This window comes from Schistocerca gregaria, chromosome 9 (genome assembly GCF_023897955.1).
Source record: "Schistocerca gregaria isolate iqSchGreg1 chromosome 9, iqSchGreg1.2, whole genome shotgun sequence".
In the NCBI taxonomy this organism is placed as follows: Eukaryota; Metazoa; Arthropoda; class Insecta; order Orthoptera; family Acrididae; genus Schistocerca; species Schistocerca gregaria.
Window position 1 is genome coordinate 69,997,374 of NC_064928.1, and position 16,797 is coordinate 70,014,170.

The 16,797-nt window shown below is 40.8% G+C and overlaps 1 protein-coding gene across 6 annotated transcripts in view; it reads right to left on the reverse strand.

Annotated features, from left to right (window-relative positions):
• LOC126291569 (replication protein A 70 kDa DNA-binding subunit-like) overlaps positions 1-16,797 on the reverse strand; it is a 187,984-nt gene that overhangs the window by 26,360 nt on the left and 144,827 nt on the right. For 3 of the 6 annotated variants that reach the window (XM_049985090.1, XM_049985091.1, XM_049985092.1), the window contains exons 12-13: positions 9,567-9,771; positions 2,749-2,861 (exon numbers count right to left, since the gene is read on the reverse strand). The exons of 1 other annotated variant lie outside the window; for it this stretch is intronic. In XM_049985090.1, coding sequence (XP_049841047.1) covers positions 2,749-2,861; positions 9,567-9,771 — 318 coding nt within the window. The remainder of the gene's footprint in view (positions 1-2,748; positions 2,862-9,566; positions 9,772-16,797) is intronic. 2 more of the 6 variants (XM_049985094.1, XM_049985095.1) reach the window with 1 other exon arrangement.

Sequence of the window (16,797 nt, forward strand, 5' to 3'; positions counted from 1 at the left end):
CTCTGTTCGATTCACAATCAAACGGTGAGGCTGAATGACTGGTCCGCACATTTAAAGCTCAGATACGGAAACTCCTGACTTCTTCTGCTGCTGATGATGCGCTTCACCAGTTTCTGGCTTCTTACCATTTCACCCCTATGGGCGACCACAGCCCGGATGAGCTCTTACAAGGCCGACAGCCCCGCACGCTACTTCATCTTCTGTGGCCTTCCACCTCACGGCCGCGGGTGCCTTTGTGTGGCCGGTTCACTGCCGACCTTGTCTGGGTATGGGGATATGGCAGGCAGCCAAAATGGAGTTTGGGCCGCATCTTACGACACCGTGGCCGACGCCTATATGAAATCTGGACGGAAAATGGTGTTGCAGTGCGTCATTCGGACCAGCTTCGGCCTCGTGTGCCGGCAACACCTGTTCCAAATGCCACTACACCACCTTCGACTCTACCTGACGCTCGAGATACTGGAATCTCTCATTACTCACAACGCAGTCCTCTTCCCAACATATTGGTGCCAGCACAAGAAAGCACGCCACCAGGAACCGGATGACCATTATCTGTCAGAGCCAATCTACTGGCCTCCTCCTCCTCCTCCTACGGACGCCAACACATCGCCCATGTCTCCTGTCGTCTCGACCCGTTATCATCAGGGACACTTCTGTCCACACGGGTAGCCTCCTACTTGAAACTTTACTGCCAGTCAAATAACACCTATGGATGTTAGCAATCTACAGGCCACCTCCATCAAGACCAGTGACAAAGTTTCAAAGGGGGGAAAAGTGATGTGACTCACCGATCATTCTAAGTGCCGCCGCGCAATTACGCGCGTCCTCTGTGTGTGGCGCTGTCTGCCAGCCATGCAGCAGCAGCAGCACCACCACCACCACCACCACCTAAGTGGCAAGCCAGGCAGTGGCCGCTAGACTTGGGCTCAGTGCTCATTCGAATGTTACCGTGTTCACATGTCTTGCTTGTCAACTTGCTCTGTGAGTTATGTGTGTTCAACTTGCCATTATAACACTTGCGTTATCAATGTTGAAGATGTCCAGTAGTTTGTAACATTGTGTACTTTTTTTTACCTTACCACTCAACCATTCACGGACTGTTTGTATGTTCACACTATTTCCTTCCCCACATAAAACTTCACAGGCCACATTATACCACTTCCCGAATCTGATGGTTCACCCATTAGATGCGGAGGGCATCTACAAATATGCTGAGTATTGGGCACTTTCAAGCCATTCACTGGGATACTGGAAGCACTGTTTCCAACTCCGCATATTTCGACTAACTGGCACAGTTCTTCCTTTTCAAAACTGGAAGATTTATTTGGAGTTAACAAAACTGAATTTTCGTTTTTGAAGACAATATTCAATTTGGACAAAGGTATCTTGAAACTCTACGAACCTTATTTTTCTGGAGAATTTTTACTTTTTTCCACAGAAAACAGTCTCTCTCTCTCTCTCTCTCACTACATTCTCCACATTGAAACTGACAGGGGTAAACTACACTTACGCAGCCAACAGAACACAACACAACACTTCATTCACAAAGCAACACAATACACAATCAAAATGCTTTACACAGTGGCTGATGGAAGCAACTGTGTCAATTGAAAATGGACTGTGGTCAGTATTGAAAGCATTCTTGGTGCAGTCAATCTATCTACTCTACATTAACAGGCTATGCTGCTCAGTGCTTCAGTGTATCGTCAATAAAACTACAGTATTAGCTACAAATATTGGGAAGTGCATGTCCACAATGTAAATGATCATAATCGCAAGACAAAATTAACATGGAAATAATATGGCTACAATAAAATCCAAATACTAGCACAAAGTACTAAAAGCTAAGATTGGTAGCAACTGGGAAAAAGTGACTGTCAATACACACTTATAAAACATCATATGAATTCTATTGAAAATTATTCATTCAGCCACTGTGCTGAGAGTTTTCTTGGAGTTAATGGTTAATAGATATTGTTAAGTTAGCAGTAACAGGGAACACAGCAGTAGCACCATGAATTATTTTGTCCTGTAACCAATAATACTGATGTAGATCCGGAGAGCAGGGAGCCCCCGGCATATCACTTGTGGTCATTACCTTAAGCCTGACATCATACCAGCACCGTTATCTTTGAAATCACCATGAACATAATTTTACTAATGTTAATTGCCAGAAAATAATAAATATTTTAATGCGAAACTGGGTGCTCTTTAATAATGTGAACAATAGAAATTTGATGGGATTAAAAAATGTTGTAAACAGTAGAAAAAAATTGGTGCTGTACTGTATTTATCAAAGACAATTTTTTGAACGTGTTTAATGGAAGAGCAATGCCCAATTAAATGAAAATTTTCTTATTCCATAATGTAAGTGTGCTTAATGGTACTCTTCATGAAACATGAGCTTCTTATCTTCAACAAATTCTTCCATCATGCATTATAAATGATTTGAAGAAATAGTTCAGCTGTTAGGATATTAAACCATTTTCAGAGAGTGCACATAAATAACAATGCCAATACAGACATAGCTCCTAATGGCATTTGTGACACAAAATTTGAAGTAGTCTGTATTAGGACAACACTATACCTCACGTGGTTTAACGAAAGTTAGTATTAATGAAACAAAGTGCTGAAAATTTGACAAGTCCAGCAATAAAACAGCCACATACAAAGCTCACATAGTGCAGACTCATAGAAAATGATTAGTTTTGCAGTTAAGCACAACACAACAAGCATAAGCTACTTTACCGTGGTGTTGCTCTGGTCAACAATGGTAATGTCACATTTCTTCTCTTCCTTGTTTGTTGCTCTCACCGTAACAACCTCAACACTGCCAATAGTATTTACTACACCAATGATATCTACACATAGAAAAGCAAAATAAAATAAGTTAACAGTAGCTCGTGTACAATAATTAAAGTAATTTCTTTATCAACATTACCAATAGTATTTACTACATCAATGGTATTTGCACATAGAGAAACAAAATAAAAGAACAGGGGCTTGTGTACAATAATCAAAATAATTTCTTAACCAAAGTTTTTAAGGAGAAAATTAGCTCCTAAGAGCTTTTAAGCCTGTCAATTGCCAATAGCTCTAGACATGGGAATGCTTCCATTATCGGCCACCTCTTATTGTAGTTAATTATGTACCAGTCATCGCGGCAAGCCGAAAGACTGGAGCAGACACATAATTTCCTAGTCTATACTAGTGGACAACATGTCAAGTTATGAATGTGGCACAAGCTGATATTGCTGAAATCTAGTTCATGACCTAGAAAAATTCTACAGAAATTCCACATACAAAAATGGAACTACTACTACTACTACTACTACTACTACTACTACTACTACTAACACTAACTACTACTACTACTATGAAAATTAGGAAAGTATGCACAAATCGGTATTTGTGCAAAATACCTTTGAAATTAATAGCACACACGTGCATATAATGTTGACTGCAAACGAAGTGTGAGACAATGGCTGCAGTAGTCAGTTGCCACTGCTGAACCTTTTATCAAGATCAAGGGCAATCATAACTGAGTTTATTTTAATTCCATCTGATTATGATGTAAAAGCTCCAGAACACTGAATCCTCCAGAGATACTTGTAATATGAATGCAGCATTGTGTAACCCTCACAAATCGCTCTTACTCACTGTATCATATGTGAAGATTTGAAATGTATTTAGTATGAGAGCTGTTCAAAAATTATCTGAGCTTAATTTTTGTTATTGAAAGCAACAAAATAGTAATGGGACATGTGCACTCAATATTCATAGGCATACATAGTGTGCACATCTGATTTGTTTTTCAGGACTACAAAATAACCAGTCGCTGACTAGCCACTGACACGTGAACAAATGTTAAGTGGTAGTTGTTGCATTATGTGTTGTGGGTGGGCAAAATGGCAAGAAACGTGGAACAATATTAATACATAAAATTTTGTTTTAAGCTTGGCAATTCTCAAGCTGCAGCTGGCAAGATTCGACAAATGTTTGGGGATGAAGCAATGGGTACCACACAGAAAAATGAGAGGTGGTACAACCACTTCAAAGATTGCCGTTCATCATTGAAGAGTAAAGCAAGTTCATATAGGGCCTGAACATCTGCAAATGAGGTTGTTACTAATCAAATAAGGACCCTGGTGATGTAGGAAGAACAAATTATGTGAGAGAACTGGAAGACGAGATTAAAATTAATAACGGATCCATTCTTTCCATTTTAATGGAACATTTGGCCCTCAGGAGGATCTCAGCAAAATTCGTGTCAGAAATTCTAACAACTGAGCAGAAGCAACTTTGGAGATTGCACAGGACATGTTGACTACTGTGAACAGTAATCCAAACTTTCCTAACACACATCTCAAAAGCAAAGTTCCAGTCATCACAATGGAACCATCCACCCATAGCACCCACTCATTGTTCTCAATTAAGAATTTTTTGGCAAAACCCAACAAAGCTGTGGTTTTTGTCGGTCTCACTACTCCCTTGATTAGCATGGAGTGACTACTGGCCTTTCCTTTGGACAGCCCTAGTAATTAATCGGGTAATCATTCACTTGGCCATTAAGCTGTGTACAACTAAAATATAGGGCAATACAGACATATTCAGAAAGCAACATCAAAAAGTGAGCAACAAGATCCTCAATATAAGCAGACAATGTTTGATTATATACTAATGGTTTGAAGTGGTGTGTGTGTGTGTGTGTGTGTGTGTGTGTGTGTGTGTGTGTGTGTGTGTGTGTACGGTGGGGAGGGAAGGGGATGCGAGTGGGCATACATATATTCTTATTGTCTGATAATGAACCTAAGCTTAGAACTATTTGTGAAGCAAGGGAATGATCAACGATGGAAGGCTTCATGTGGTGCGAAGAACGTTCAAGGCCGAGAGTCGAGCCTTTGTTCGGTTGCTGCTGGTCATTCATCCCATGACAGCAGCTCAGGATTTGGAACAGTTTTCTGTTTTTTGTCCATCAACTGGTACCTGAACATTTTTGCAAGTTTTAACCTATGAGCACCAGTTGAGAGTTTAAATTACTTTTTAGTGAAACACTGGTGATATCTGATGCCATATCTCACACGTGGACTGTAAGGAAGTGGTGACAAATATTTTTTGTGGTCTAACAATTGGGCTTTAGTGAAACTGAGCCACTATAAGATTTTGTATTTACATAACAGTTAAATAAATCGTTGCCCACTGAATTCATTAGGCGACATTCATATATAAGCTTTAACTGTGATTTCTTGTGTTTAATTAGCACTCCATATATACACTCACTAATTGATTACCAGCAGGGCCACTGACTGCTGTGAATGGAAAAGAATTTAATCGATAAACAAATTTTTTCTGTTGCTTATCATTAGTGATCCTTCTGGATTAACCATACAATTATTATTCTTTGAATTCACAAACTTTCATGGCCTGACACTGTTTCAACTGCACAATCACTTGTGAAACCTGTTATACCAGAATAGCTGCAGGGCAAGTATGTAAGAGTTTGCAGTCCACTCCTCTGATGCAGGTGCACAACAGGTAAACTCTGAGAAATCACTTGAGAGGCAGGGAGGAGATGAAGGTCAGTGTTAGGTGCCAGCTGTCACTCCAACGATAGTCCCTTCTCGAGTGCCACATGCTAGCTGTGTTGGCCAATTTGTATGAACAGGCAGAGCTCTGTCTAGTATGGGTGGCTGCACATTGGCAACACTGCCTCCCCCCATTGCAGTCTGTCTAGTAACAAAGATATTTTAATAGGAGTATAATAACTGTACTGTTTGAATTGTTTTGTGCATTACAGAAGAACAGTTAATCAGTGGAAAACTGTCAGCTAACTCACAGAGAAATCATTGAAAATGACCAAATATAGATAAGATTCCAAGACTTACCAAGCGGGAAAGCGCCGGCAGACAGGCACAATGAACAAAACACACAAACGCACACACAGAATTACTAGCTTTCGCAACCGATGGTTGCTTCTTCAGGAAAGAGGGAAGGAGAGGGAAAGACGAAAGGATGTGGGTTTTAAGGGAGAGAGTAAGGAGTCATTCCAATCCCGGGAGCGGAAAGACTTCCCTTAGGGGGAAAAAAGGACAGGTGTACACTCGCACACACACACATATCCATCCGCACATACACAGACACAAGCAGACATATTTAAAGGCCAATATTTAAATATGTCTGCTTGTGTCTGTGTAGGTGCGGATGGATATGTGTGTGTGTGTGTGTGTGTGTGTGTGTGTGTGTGTGTGTGTGTGTGTGTGTGTGTGTGTGCGTGCGTGCGTGCGTGCGTGCGCGCGCGCGCGCGGGTGTACACCTGTCCTTTTTTCCCCCTAAGTGAAGTCTTTCTGCTCCCGGGATTGGAATGACTCCTTACTCTCTCCCTTAAAACCCACATCCTTTCGTCTTTCCCTCTCCTTCCCTCTTGCCTGAAGAAGCAACCATCGGTTGCGAAAGCTAGTAATTCTGTGTGTGTGTTTGTGTGTTTTGTTCATTGTGCCTGTCTGCCGGCGCTTTCCCGCTTGGTAAGTCTTGGAACCTTTGTTTTTAATATATTTTTCCCATGTGGAAGTTTCTTTCTATTTTATTTACAAATATAGATAAGTATTTATAAAACATGTCATCTGTATGGTATGGATTTCTCTTACATAACTAATCTGGAAATGCTGACATACAAACTGAAAATATCGTACAATGTTTTACACTTGTCAGTTTGTACAGATGTTAAGAAAAACAACCTGACATGGAAGCGTAAACTTCACATTGCGAATAATATGTACAATATACTCACGTATATGTAGTGTTATGACAACATTTCTTACTAGACTCAGTACACTACGAGTCAAGTAGATCTAAAAACATTGCCCTCAGCTAATGTAGCATCCCCTAGCCAGCACACATCTATTCAGTACAAGCTACGTAACTCAAACAAGTACCAAAGGCTGGTTTATGAGGAGCAACAACAACCTACTGAGGTATGCCTAGCGCCAGGAAAACTATGCAGAGGCAAAAGTGGTTAATTACATATTTTTGTAGCACAGTGCCCATTTTTAGTTATTAAGAAATTATTGTACTTGATAATACTTACTTACTCACTGGTCATACCAGACACGAGAGTCCATTACCGCAGCAACGTATTTTCGCCACCTATCCCTGTCTTGGGCTATTTCTTTCCATTCACCTTCAATACCTAACCTCCATAAATCAGCCCTCCTACTGTCCTCCCATCTATGCCTCGGTCCCCCCACTGGACGTTTTCCGTCTAGGTGCCCTACTAGTACACTGCGCGCTGCCCTGACCTCATCCATTCGAGCTACGTGACCCGCCCATCGCACCCTACGCGATTCAATAATACTGATTAAGTCAGTGAAGCTCTCCCTTATGCAGTTTTCACCACTCTCCGCTAATGTCATCCCTTTTTGCTCCGAAAATTTTACTCAAAATTTTGTTTTCAAATACTCGAAATGGCTTTTCATTTTGCGCAGTGAGAGACCAAGTCTCACACACATACAGCGTAACTGATAGAATAATAGTTTTGTATATTCTAATCTTTAAATTCCTAGACAATATCCGTGATGAAAGTAATCTACTCAGTGAGAAGTAGCACGCATTTCCCACCCGTAATCTCTTCTTCAGTTCGGATTCAATCTCATTTCTCGAAGTGATGTCCACGCCTAGATACTTAAATGTGTGCACTTTTTCAAACTGCACATCTCCAACTCTTTTAACATTTCCCGATCTACTGCTGTCGGCATTCTAGTAGTAACCAGGTATTTAGTTTTGTCTTCACTTATCCTTAGACCTACATCTTCACTAGCCTCGATTAACACATTCGATTTGCTGTTAGAGAGTCTTTCCTATCGCTAATGATGTTTAGATCATCTGCATACCCTAATATCTTAATTCCTTATTAATTTTGTTTATACAAAATTAATTATAAAAGGTATGATGAACGCTTACTTCCAAAGAGTACATCAGAGAAACTCGAGATGTAGTAAGGTAGAATAGCTACAATTAAACTTCTCAAACAATTTCCTCTGCCGCACGTCACACAGTTGTTTTCTGGTGACCATCCAATCTACGAAACGAGATCCACCTCATGCTACACCTACTTCGAACCCTCCACCGTACTGATGGTATCCTGTGTGATATCAGGGTGCAAGACCTGTTCTGTTCACCTGTGAAGCACAATATATTCCATCCTCTGTGTCCCCCCCCCCCCTCCCCCCCTCCCGTGCCATATGTAGATGCTACCCATATCAGAGACAGAGGCATCAATGAAAGCAGTCATACCGTACACCAACTCTACAGCTTTTAATATAAGCCTGACTTGTAACCTGCTAACTGTGATCAAAACTGTGGGCAAGAGCAAAGCTGACCTCTCAGTGGTGGGTGAGCACAACATTCTCTACTTCAACAGCTGCTTCACAGCCTGTTCTATCTCGATCCTCCCCCAACAGCAGCTTTTGCTGAATCACACAATACCGGCACCATAACAACGTGCCTCCAATCAGGCAGGCCTCCTGGCCTCAACCTCTGCTAGCCCCTGTCCCACACCCCACCGCCACCGCCACCTCTGTTCCTCTTTCCTCTAAACCCCCTCTCCCTCTGTTCTATTCCCTCTGCCAATCCACTCTCCCACACCATTACGTGCAACCTGCAGCTATCCCTGCCTGTACTAGAGTGAGCTCACGAGTGCCACATTCCTGTCCTGCACACTTACTGTTTCTAGCTACCATTAGCAACTCTGCTTTCTAATCTCTCTCCCACTTCCCATCTCCACCTTTGTCTCACCAACTTCGCTAGATACAACCACTCACCCTCAGTCAACCTCTGACACTGGTACACTGTAGTTGGTGGGACAATGATGGCCTGTGTAGTTGTTCCTTTAGCCCTAAAAAAGAATTAACTGGAAAGCTTAGAAACATTCTCAGTCTCGGTCGTGAGCCTACCGACGACTCGGACTCGACTGTACAATAAACTGTTACCTTTAATCTAACCACTCCGTCATACATATTATTTGCGAGGTAATAAGGTTCCATCTCTCCCTGTGTTAAGGTATTTTAATAGCATCTTGTACTGTATTATAGAACAAATGTGCACATATACATCCCACTGTGTGAACTTTTTAATTAATGACGTGTATAAAAACTGCAAGATCATTTAAGTAACAAAACCCCGTACCGGACAGATACAGTAAAGTAAGCCCGGTACCAATATTTGCTCGAGTCGACAACTGCTCGAGAAGTTTGAGTTATGTAACTAATTTACTGGTTTTGTGTATCTTATCTGCCTCAACGAGTCAGGTGATGAAGTATTTAAACATAGTCGACAGGTGATCTCAAAATGATATGTTTCTGAAATTTACACACAAACTTCAAAGCATCACCAGTCCAAAATATATTATATCCAGCATTGCTTTTTCATACATTGCTTTATATACTTTAGGACTTGTATTATGGTTTTAACTACATTCTTCATTGCTTGAAATTAGGTGTGTTCTGACTACGAACAAAAATTGTGCACAGACTCTTTCGTGAAGATAGTCTCTTCAACATAAAACTACTTACCAACAAGTGCTGCGAGATCAATGTCAGGAAGATTGTTTAGAGGTTTAAAGTGAAATGTATGGCGAGGGATGTTCACGTCATCTTCATTACGTGACACAACTGTCGTCTCCTTTGTAAATATCATTTGGTAATCGTGATTGACACTGCTAAGTATCTTGTTCGCTGGTTTCAGACGACATTTACTGACAGAATACACTCTCTCCTCCTGAAACAAGTAACAGTGTATTGACAAAGGTCAAAGCAATGTTGTGCATACAGAATGAAAACAGTCTCAGTTACAGAATTAGTTAATATCAATGACTCATTTCACCCTTTTCGGGCATTATCAGATTCTACAAAAGTAGCTGGGCACGTAACCCATCCATCATAAATCAAACAATGGGAAATCCAAGATGGAATATAACAATATTGTAAAAAGGAAAGTTGCCACTCACCATATAGCGGAGATGCTGAGTCACAGATAGGCACAACATCTGCCTACCTACGACTCAGCATCTCCCCTACATGGTGAGTAGCAACTTTCCTTCTCAAAATATTGTTACATTCCATCATAAAGCCACATAAACTGGAAAATGAACACAAGAATCCATTTTATATGGCTTTATGACAGGTGGGTTACACATCCAGCTACTTTTACACAACTAATGATGTGCCAAAAGGGTGAAACGTGTCACTCATCTTAACTAATTTTGCAACCAAGACTGTTTTTATTCTGGAATGATTGGAAACTGGTTGCTGTAGCACCCTGCCGCAATTGCACAATAATTTTTATATATTGTACTAGTTTCATGAGTGCCCCTGAGAAAGGACATTCCATGTCTTTTCTTCTTTTAACCCTAACATACTTCCCCCTCAAACCAAATACCCATTCACACCTTAGCACACTCGGTATTACCCCTAAACTCTAACAGCATTGCAGAGACTCTTCAACTGTATTGAAATACCACATCAACTTCGAGCAAAACAGTGGATTCTGTCTGAAACCAGGCATAGGTGATATAGTAAAATGAAACTATATGGGTCCAGATTAAAGCACCTACGGCTGGGTTTCAGGCAGGAACCCCTGTTCCGTTCAATGCTGAGGTGCTATCTATTTCAATACAGCTGGAGAGCCTCTGCAATGCTGTTAACAGTTTAAGAGTAATACACCTACATCTAAATTCACAAACCACCATGAAGTGCATGGGAGAGGGTACATCCTATTGTACAAGTTATTAGGGTTTCTTCCAATTACCGATCCACTCATTTATGGAGGATGGGAAGAATGATTGTTTGAATGCCTCTGTGCATGCTGCAATTATTGTAATCTTGTCTTCACAATCCCTATGTGAGCAATACTTAGGGGTTTGTAGTATATCTCTAGAGTCATCATTTAAGACTTTGTTAGTACACTTGCTCGGGTTAGTTTACACCTGTCCTCAAAGAGTCTCCCACTTCTGTTTCTTCGACATCTCTTTGACACTCTCCCAAGGGTAAAACAAACCTGTGATCATTTGTGCTGCCCTTCTCTGTACACATTCAGTAGCCCCCGTTTGTCCTACTCGGTATGGGTTCCACACACTTTCGCAATATTCTAGAGTGGGTCACACGAGTGATTTGTAAGCAATGTCCTTATTAGACTGACTGCACTTCTCCAGTTTTCTACCAATAAACCAGATTCTACCACCTGCTTTACCACTGACTGACCCTACGTGATCACTCCATTTAATATCCCTACAAAGCATTACACCCAGTTATTTCTATGAGTTGGCCAATTATAACTGTGACTGATATTACAGTGTAAGGCTACTACATCTTTTTGTATTCTGAAGTGCACAATTAACATTTCAGAACATTTAAAGCAAGTTGTCAATCTTTCCATCACTTAGAAATCATCTCAAGATCTGGCCGAATGTTTATGTGTCTTCTTTCAGACAGTACTTCATTATAGGTAAGGGTATCATTTGCAAAAAGTTTGAGGTTACTACTAATATTGTTAGCAAGATCATTACTATACAAGTGATGACGATTCCCCAACCAAAATAGTATTCTATGTACTCCCTACCAAAAAGTCCTCAATACAGTCACAAATTTCACTTGATACCCCATTTGATCATACTTTTGACAATAAGTGTATTTGTGGTGCTGAGTCAAATGCTTTGTGGGTATCAAGAAATATACCCTCTATGTGACTGCCTTGATAAAAAGTTTTCAGTATGTCATGTGAGTAAATTGTGGGTCGGGTTTCACAAGATCAGTGTTTTTGGAACAGACCCTGGCTGGTATGGAAATGCCATTTTCTTCAAGATACCTTATTATGTTTGAGCTCAGACTATTTTCTAAGATTCGACAACAAATCGACGTCAAGGGTACTGGACGGTAGTTCTACGGATCACTTCTACTACCCTCCTTGTACATGGGTGTTGTGGCGTCGCAACTAGTGCGAGCGCACAGTTTTCTATCAAATATTTACTGTGAAATGTAGACAGACTGTAAAGTAGCCATCAGACTAGCATATGTGCTGTAGCGGGCAGATTACCGGTGTCCGTTCGTCTGACGTCACGACCATATGGCATGTCTGTACCGTGAGAATGTAAGACCTGTGCGCTAACTAGCCGCGTGTATAACGTGGAACTTTCATCTTTAATAACTTCTAACTGAGGAACCTGAGGAAATTAAAAGTTAATATACTAGTTTCTGTTATGAATAAAAATAAGTCATCCAAATTTGAGCTTTGAAACCTGCATATTTTGGAAATTAGAAAAATCTTACAGAAAACGCAAATTTCTACAATTTTCGAGTCTAAATAAATACCATTATGTATAGATCACCTTCAGTGACCATCCAACTATGAAACAAAATCACCTTCCGTGCTTTTGTATTTATTTTGAGAATTTTACTTTTAGAAATTCACCTATAACTTTGTTAAAACCATAAATGTTTTGAATTTTTGTGAACAGTTATTTTATATGAGTAGGTGAGAGTGAATGAGTGTGCCTGAGTGAATGAAAGAGGGACATTCGCCATTCTTTGCAAGTGTATAAAATCTAGGTTGGAACTCGCAAGTGTTCAGACGATGTAACCGTGGGAACAGAGTCGCCAGTGGTTCCCCATCTTAGTGAATGTCGGATGTCCAAGAGTGTATGGTATTGTACAAGCAGCCAGAACGTTCGCGAGTATTTAAATAATTTCTGGAAATAAAGTAAAGTCTAGTTTTACTTTCGGTTTGTTAAATTATACAGTAAATTTTGTGTAACAAGAAATCATGACGTAAATGATTCAGAAGTCATGACTGGTGCGTGCTAGATTTTGGCGCGAGGCGCACCCAAAGAGTTAATTCTGATTGGCTGTGTGATGTGTGAGCCAATGAGATGCGAGGACGGTTAGCAGACTAGGAGAGTGAGTCGCGAGTGGAGGAGGAGTCGCGAAGGAACTGTGATCGAGAAGAGACATGCTTGATGTGTCCTCGCGAATAATGTGTAAAATGAAGTCATAAAACGGCTTCATCGGTTCGGTACTGTGCGATTTGAGACTGGAAGAGTCCAGTAACGCGTAGTGTGAGTTTGAGCGAGTTGTGACTTTTCGTTCCGCGAAAGACGCGAGTAACTTTAATAATTAAAAGCGTGGCGGTACTTCGTAAACTTTTACTAAGTGCTTATGGCGAGCATTAACGTTAAAAAACGAACTATTATTGAACATCGACTGCAAACGTGTATGTTAGAAAATCGTCTGTGTTGCAGTTAAGTAAATTCCGTAACTTTGAAAGCTAATTCTGGCGGGGTTTGAGTGTGGATAGAATTGTGAACTGAACTTTCTTCAAACGTAGATTAGCGGGCTGATGATTAGGCTTAAAGACAATAAAGAGCTTAAATAGAATTACCAACTTCGCGTTCTCGTTTGAGTAAACAATTACTACCATTCCAATAACTCAATTTATTTAGGAAGATTGCTCATAGATTGTATTTCAGCAAACATGTATCGCGGCCTCCGGTGAGCGGCTATTAAATTGCAGTTTCTTCAACACTGCTTTTCTGCAATTTTTCCAGTAGCTGCTATCAGGAGAGGCGAGTGCAGCAACTACCTAAGAAACGAGGTAGGTGGATTTTCTTTCAGGGAAAGGAAACTGCGCGATAAGAGCCTGACCCGTCGCAAGTGGTGCATCGGCCGGGAAATAAAAATAGTAAATTCCAGTGAATTTCAAAAAAAGCAGTAGTGACAATTACCGGACAATACAGAAGTGCTCGCTATGTGTAGGAACTGTGTAGCGTACAAATTGATATCGCCACGTGAATAGGAAGGACAGTGAAAGTGTCCGTGAACTGTAATGTGTTGTACGGAACGGAAGAATTTTTCGGTGACTACGCGCCGATTGGAATAGCAGTCTACGACGGCGTCTGGCAGACGACGAGCTACGGAGACTACGCAGAGGCGACGACAGCAGTGGCAGTTGGCAGCGCTGATTCGAGCGGGGGCCCGGAAACTGGTACAGCATTGCAGTGTATGGTGAACGGACCCTCAGTTTCATCTAGCAGCAACGCAGCACGCCGAAGCACAAAGTTAAGTACAGTGCTTTTGAAAACTTTGTGTGTTTGTGGAGTCAAACTGAGAAAAATGGCTGAGTTTCAACCAAGTGACAAAAAGGCGGAACTAAGTTGTGATAGTGGGATGGAGACAGGGGAAAATGACCCCATGAATTTTAGTTTAGACGTGTCTCAACCCAATTTCAGTAGTAGTTTGACTGATTCATCCTATGTTAATTATAGTTTAGAGTCAGATCCAAATATGTCAGTGCCCAGTGGGTTACAGTTACCCATGCCGGTAGTTAATGTTAATAGGGACATTGTATCAGCAAATGAGGGGGCGAAGGATAATGTCGCCAGTATGCTGATGAATCTATTAACTAAGATGAACGTGTTGGATTCCAATATGTCAAGTAAGATGGATTCCAGTATGTCAAAATTGGAAACTAATATGTCACAAATGGAAACTAATATGTCAAGTAAAATGGATTCAAAAATGTCTAAATTAGGATCTGATTTAAGTAATGAGATGACTAAAATGGGCGCTGATTTAGATTCCAAAATATCCGATCTCAGAGACTGTTGGAAGCAAGATTTAGCAGTGCTCAGTAGTAAAGTAAATGTTGAAATACAGCAGGTTAAACTAGAATGTACAGAAAATATTGTTCAAGTGCAAAGTGAATTGACGACACGAATCGAACAGGTTACTGAGGATCAACAGCAATTTAAATCCCATGTTGATGCAGAATTAGATAAAGTATGTGAGCACATAAAAGTGGTAGAGAATCCCAATGAAATTAATCATGCCGCCTTAGAATGTAAAGTAAATGATACCAAAATTCGGTGTGAGAAACTTGGAGAGCAAGTTGTAAATAAGGTCAATAATTTAGAGACTCACATAAGCCATTTCAGTGAAAGTGTGAATGAGCAACTTTGTGGGCATGAATGCAGACTAACCAAAGTAGAACAGTGTGTTTCTAACCATAGTGGTAGTATAATTTCCAGTGGAATAATTGAATCTACCGAGGTTGCGTATGTTACCCACAGACAGTTTTTAAAATTTGACCCAAGTAAGAACATGCACCCCAGAGAATTTTGGAACGATTTTGAAGACGTTTTGCCGAAAGTATGGAGCGATAAACAAAAGATAGGCTTTATCACTTCAAATTTGATGGGAGAGGCCAGAGTATGGGGGAATTTAGCCTCTGAAAAATACGCGAAATTGTCAGAATTTAAATTAGCGTTCTTTGAGGAATACTGGGGAAAGAGAAAGCAGATGGATGTTCTTAATCGGTTCTGGTCGGGAGAGAAGTATGACCCCAAGAGAGAGGGCATCAAACGATTTGTTCAAAGGTGGGTAACAACTCTGTCCTACCTTAGTAATAAGTTAGAAACAGAACAGATCATATTAGGGGTAGAAAATAAGCTACCGTGGAACTGGAAAACTAAGATCATATCTGCGCCCCGAGATAACATTGACAAGTTCGTACAGTATTTAGAAAGGGTTGAATCCGTCCAAAAAGAAGAAGAAAACATGAGGAGGGAGCATCGCCCGCCTGCTAGGCAGAATGACAATCGCGCGGATGTAAACATTAATAGGATGGGTGTTCAGAGAGGCGGCGGATACCGTGGCAGTTCACGTGGTAGAGGAAGAACATATGTTAACAGGTTCAATGAACGCGAGCAGTATGACAGCGGCCGACAGATGTCAGGAGGTGAGGCGGTCAGCTGGAGGCATAGTGATGACGCACCGCGCTCGGAAAACCATTAATTGTCTACGAGTGTGCTGGCGATCGTAGGCAACAGCGTTTAAAGTTAAATCCGCTGGCAAAACCATTCATAAGAAAGCAGCCTGAACGACCACCTAACATAAATGTTGTTGCTACAAAATTTAGGGAGGATAACGTAAAACAGACAGAGATAGTAGCTTTAAGTCAAGTGGAGGTTAATGAACCAATTAACTGTAAGAATAATCATAAGAAGCCACTTATTGAAGAACTAAGTACTAGTTATAAGGGTAATAATCAGAAAGACATTATGCACAGTAAAACTAATGAAGAGCTGTCGGATAGGGGTGAGAACAGTAATAATGGCAGGGTTGTGACTGTGCTTGATAAGATAATTGATGTTGTAGATAGTTACGAAGAAGAGGATAGATTAGAGGAGGAGGTAGAGGTTAATGACGACGCCTTGGATAGGGTCGTAGAAAAGGAGGTTAATGAGAAAGAGGGGGAAACATTGGAAAAATGTTTTGACTTAGCAATAGTGGATAGGCTAATAGGAGCTGCCACTAGAATTGAGGGTGATAATAAGCATGAAATAAACCCTGTAAGTGTGAATGTGATTGCCACCCAAAAGACAGGCTTCGAAAGGAGAGAAATTGTGCAAGATTTATTGGAGGAAGCAGAACCCAAAATAAATAAAGAGTACTTAGGGCAACCGATAGTAGAGCTAAGAGTATTAAATGAACCAGTTAAATGTTTGATAGATACTGGATCGGAAGTCTGTGCAGTATCCCAGAACTTGGTAAATGAACTCCCTAACAGTAAACAGATTGTTAAGATGCCAGTAAGTGGCTTGAACATTGTAGTAGCAACCGGTAAGACTAAGAAGACAGTAAAACAGGAAGTGTTTCTACCCATAGCATTTAAGGAAGTAGAAATAAGACAGAACTTCTTAGTTATAAATGGACTGAGTGTAGACATATTGGTGGGGGCTGACTTTTTGAATAA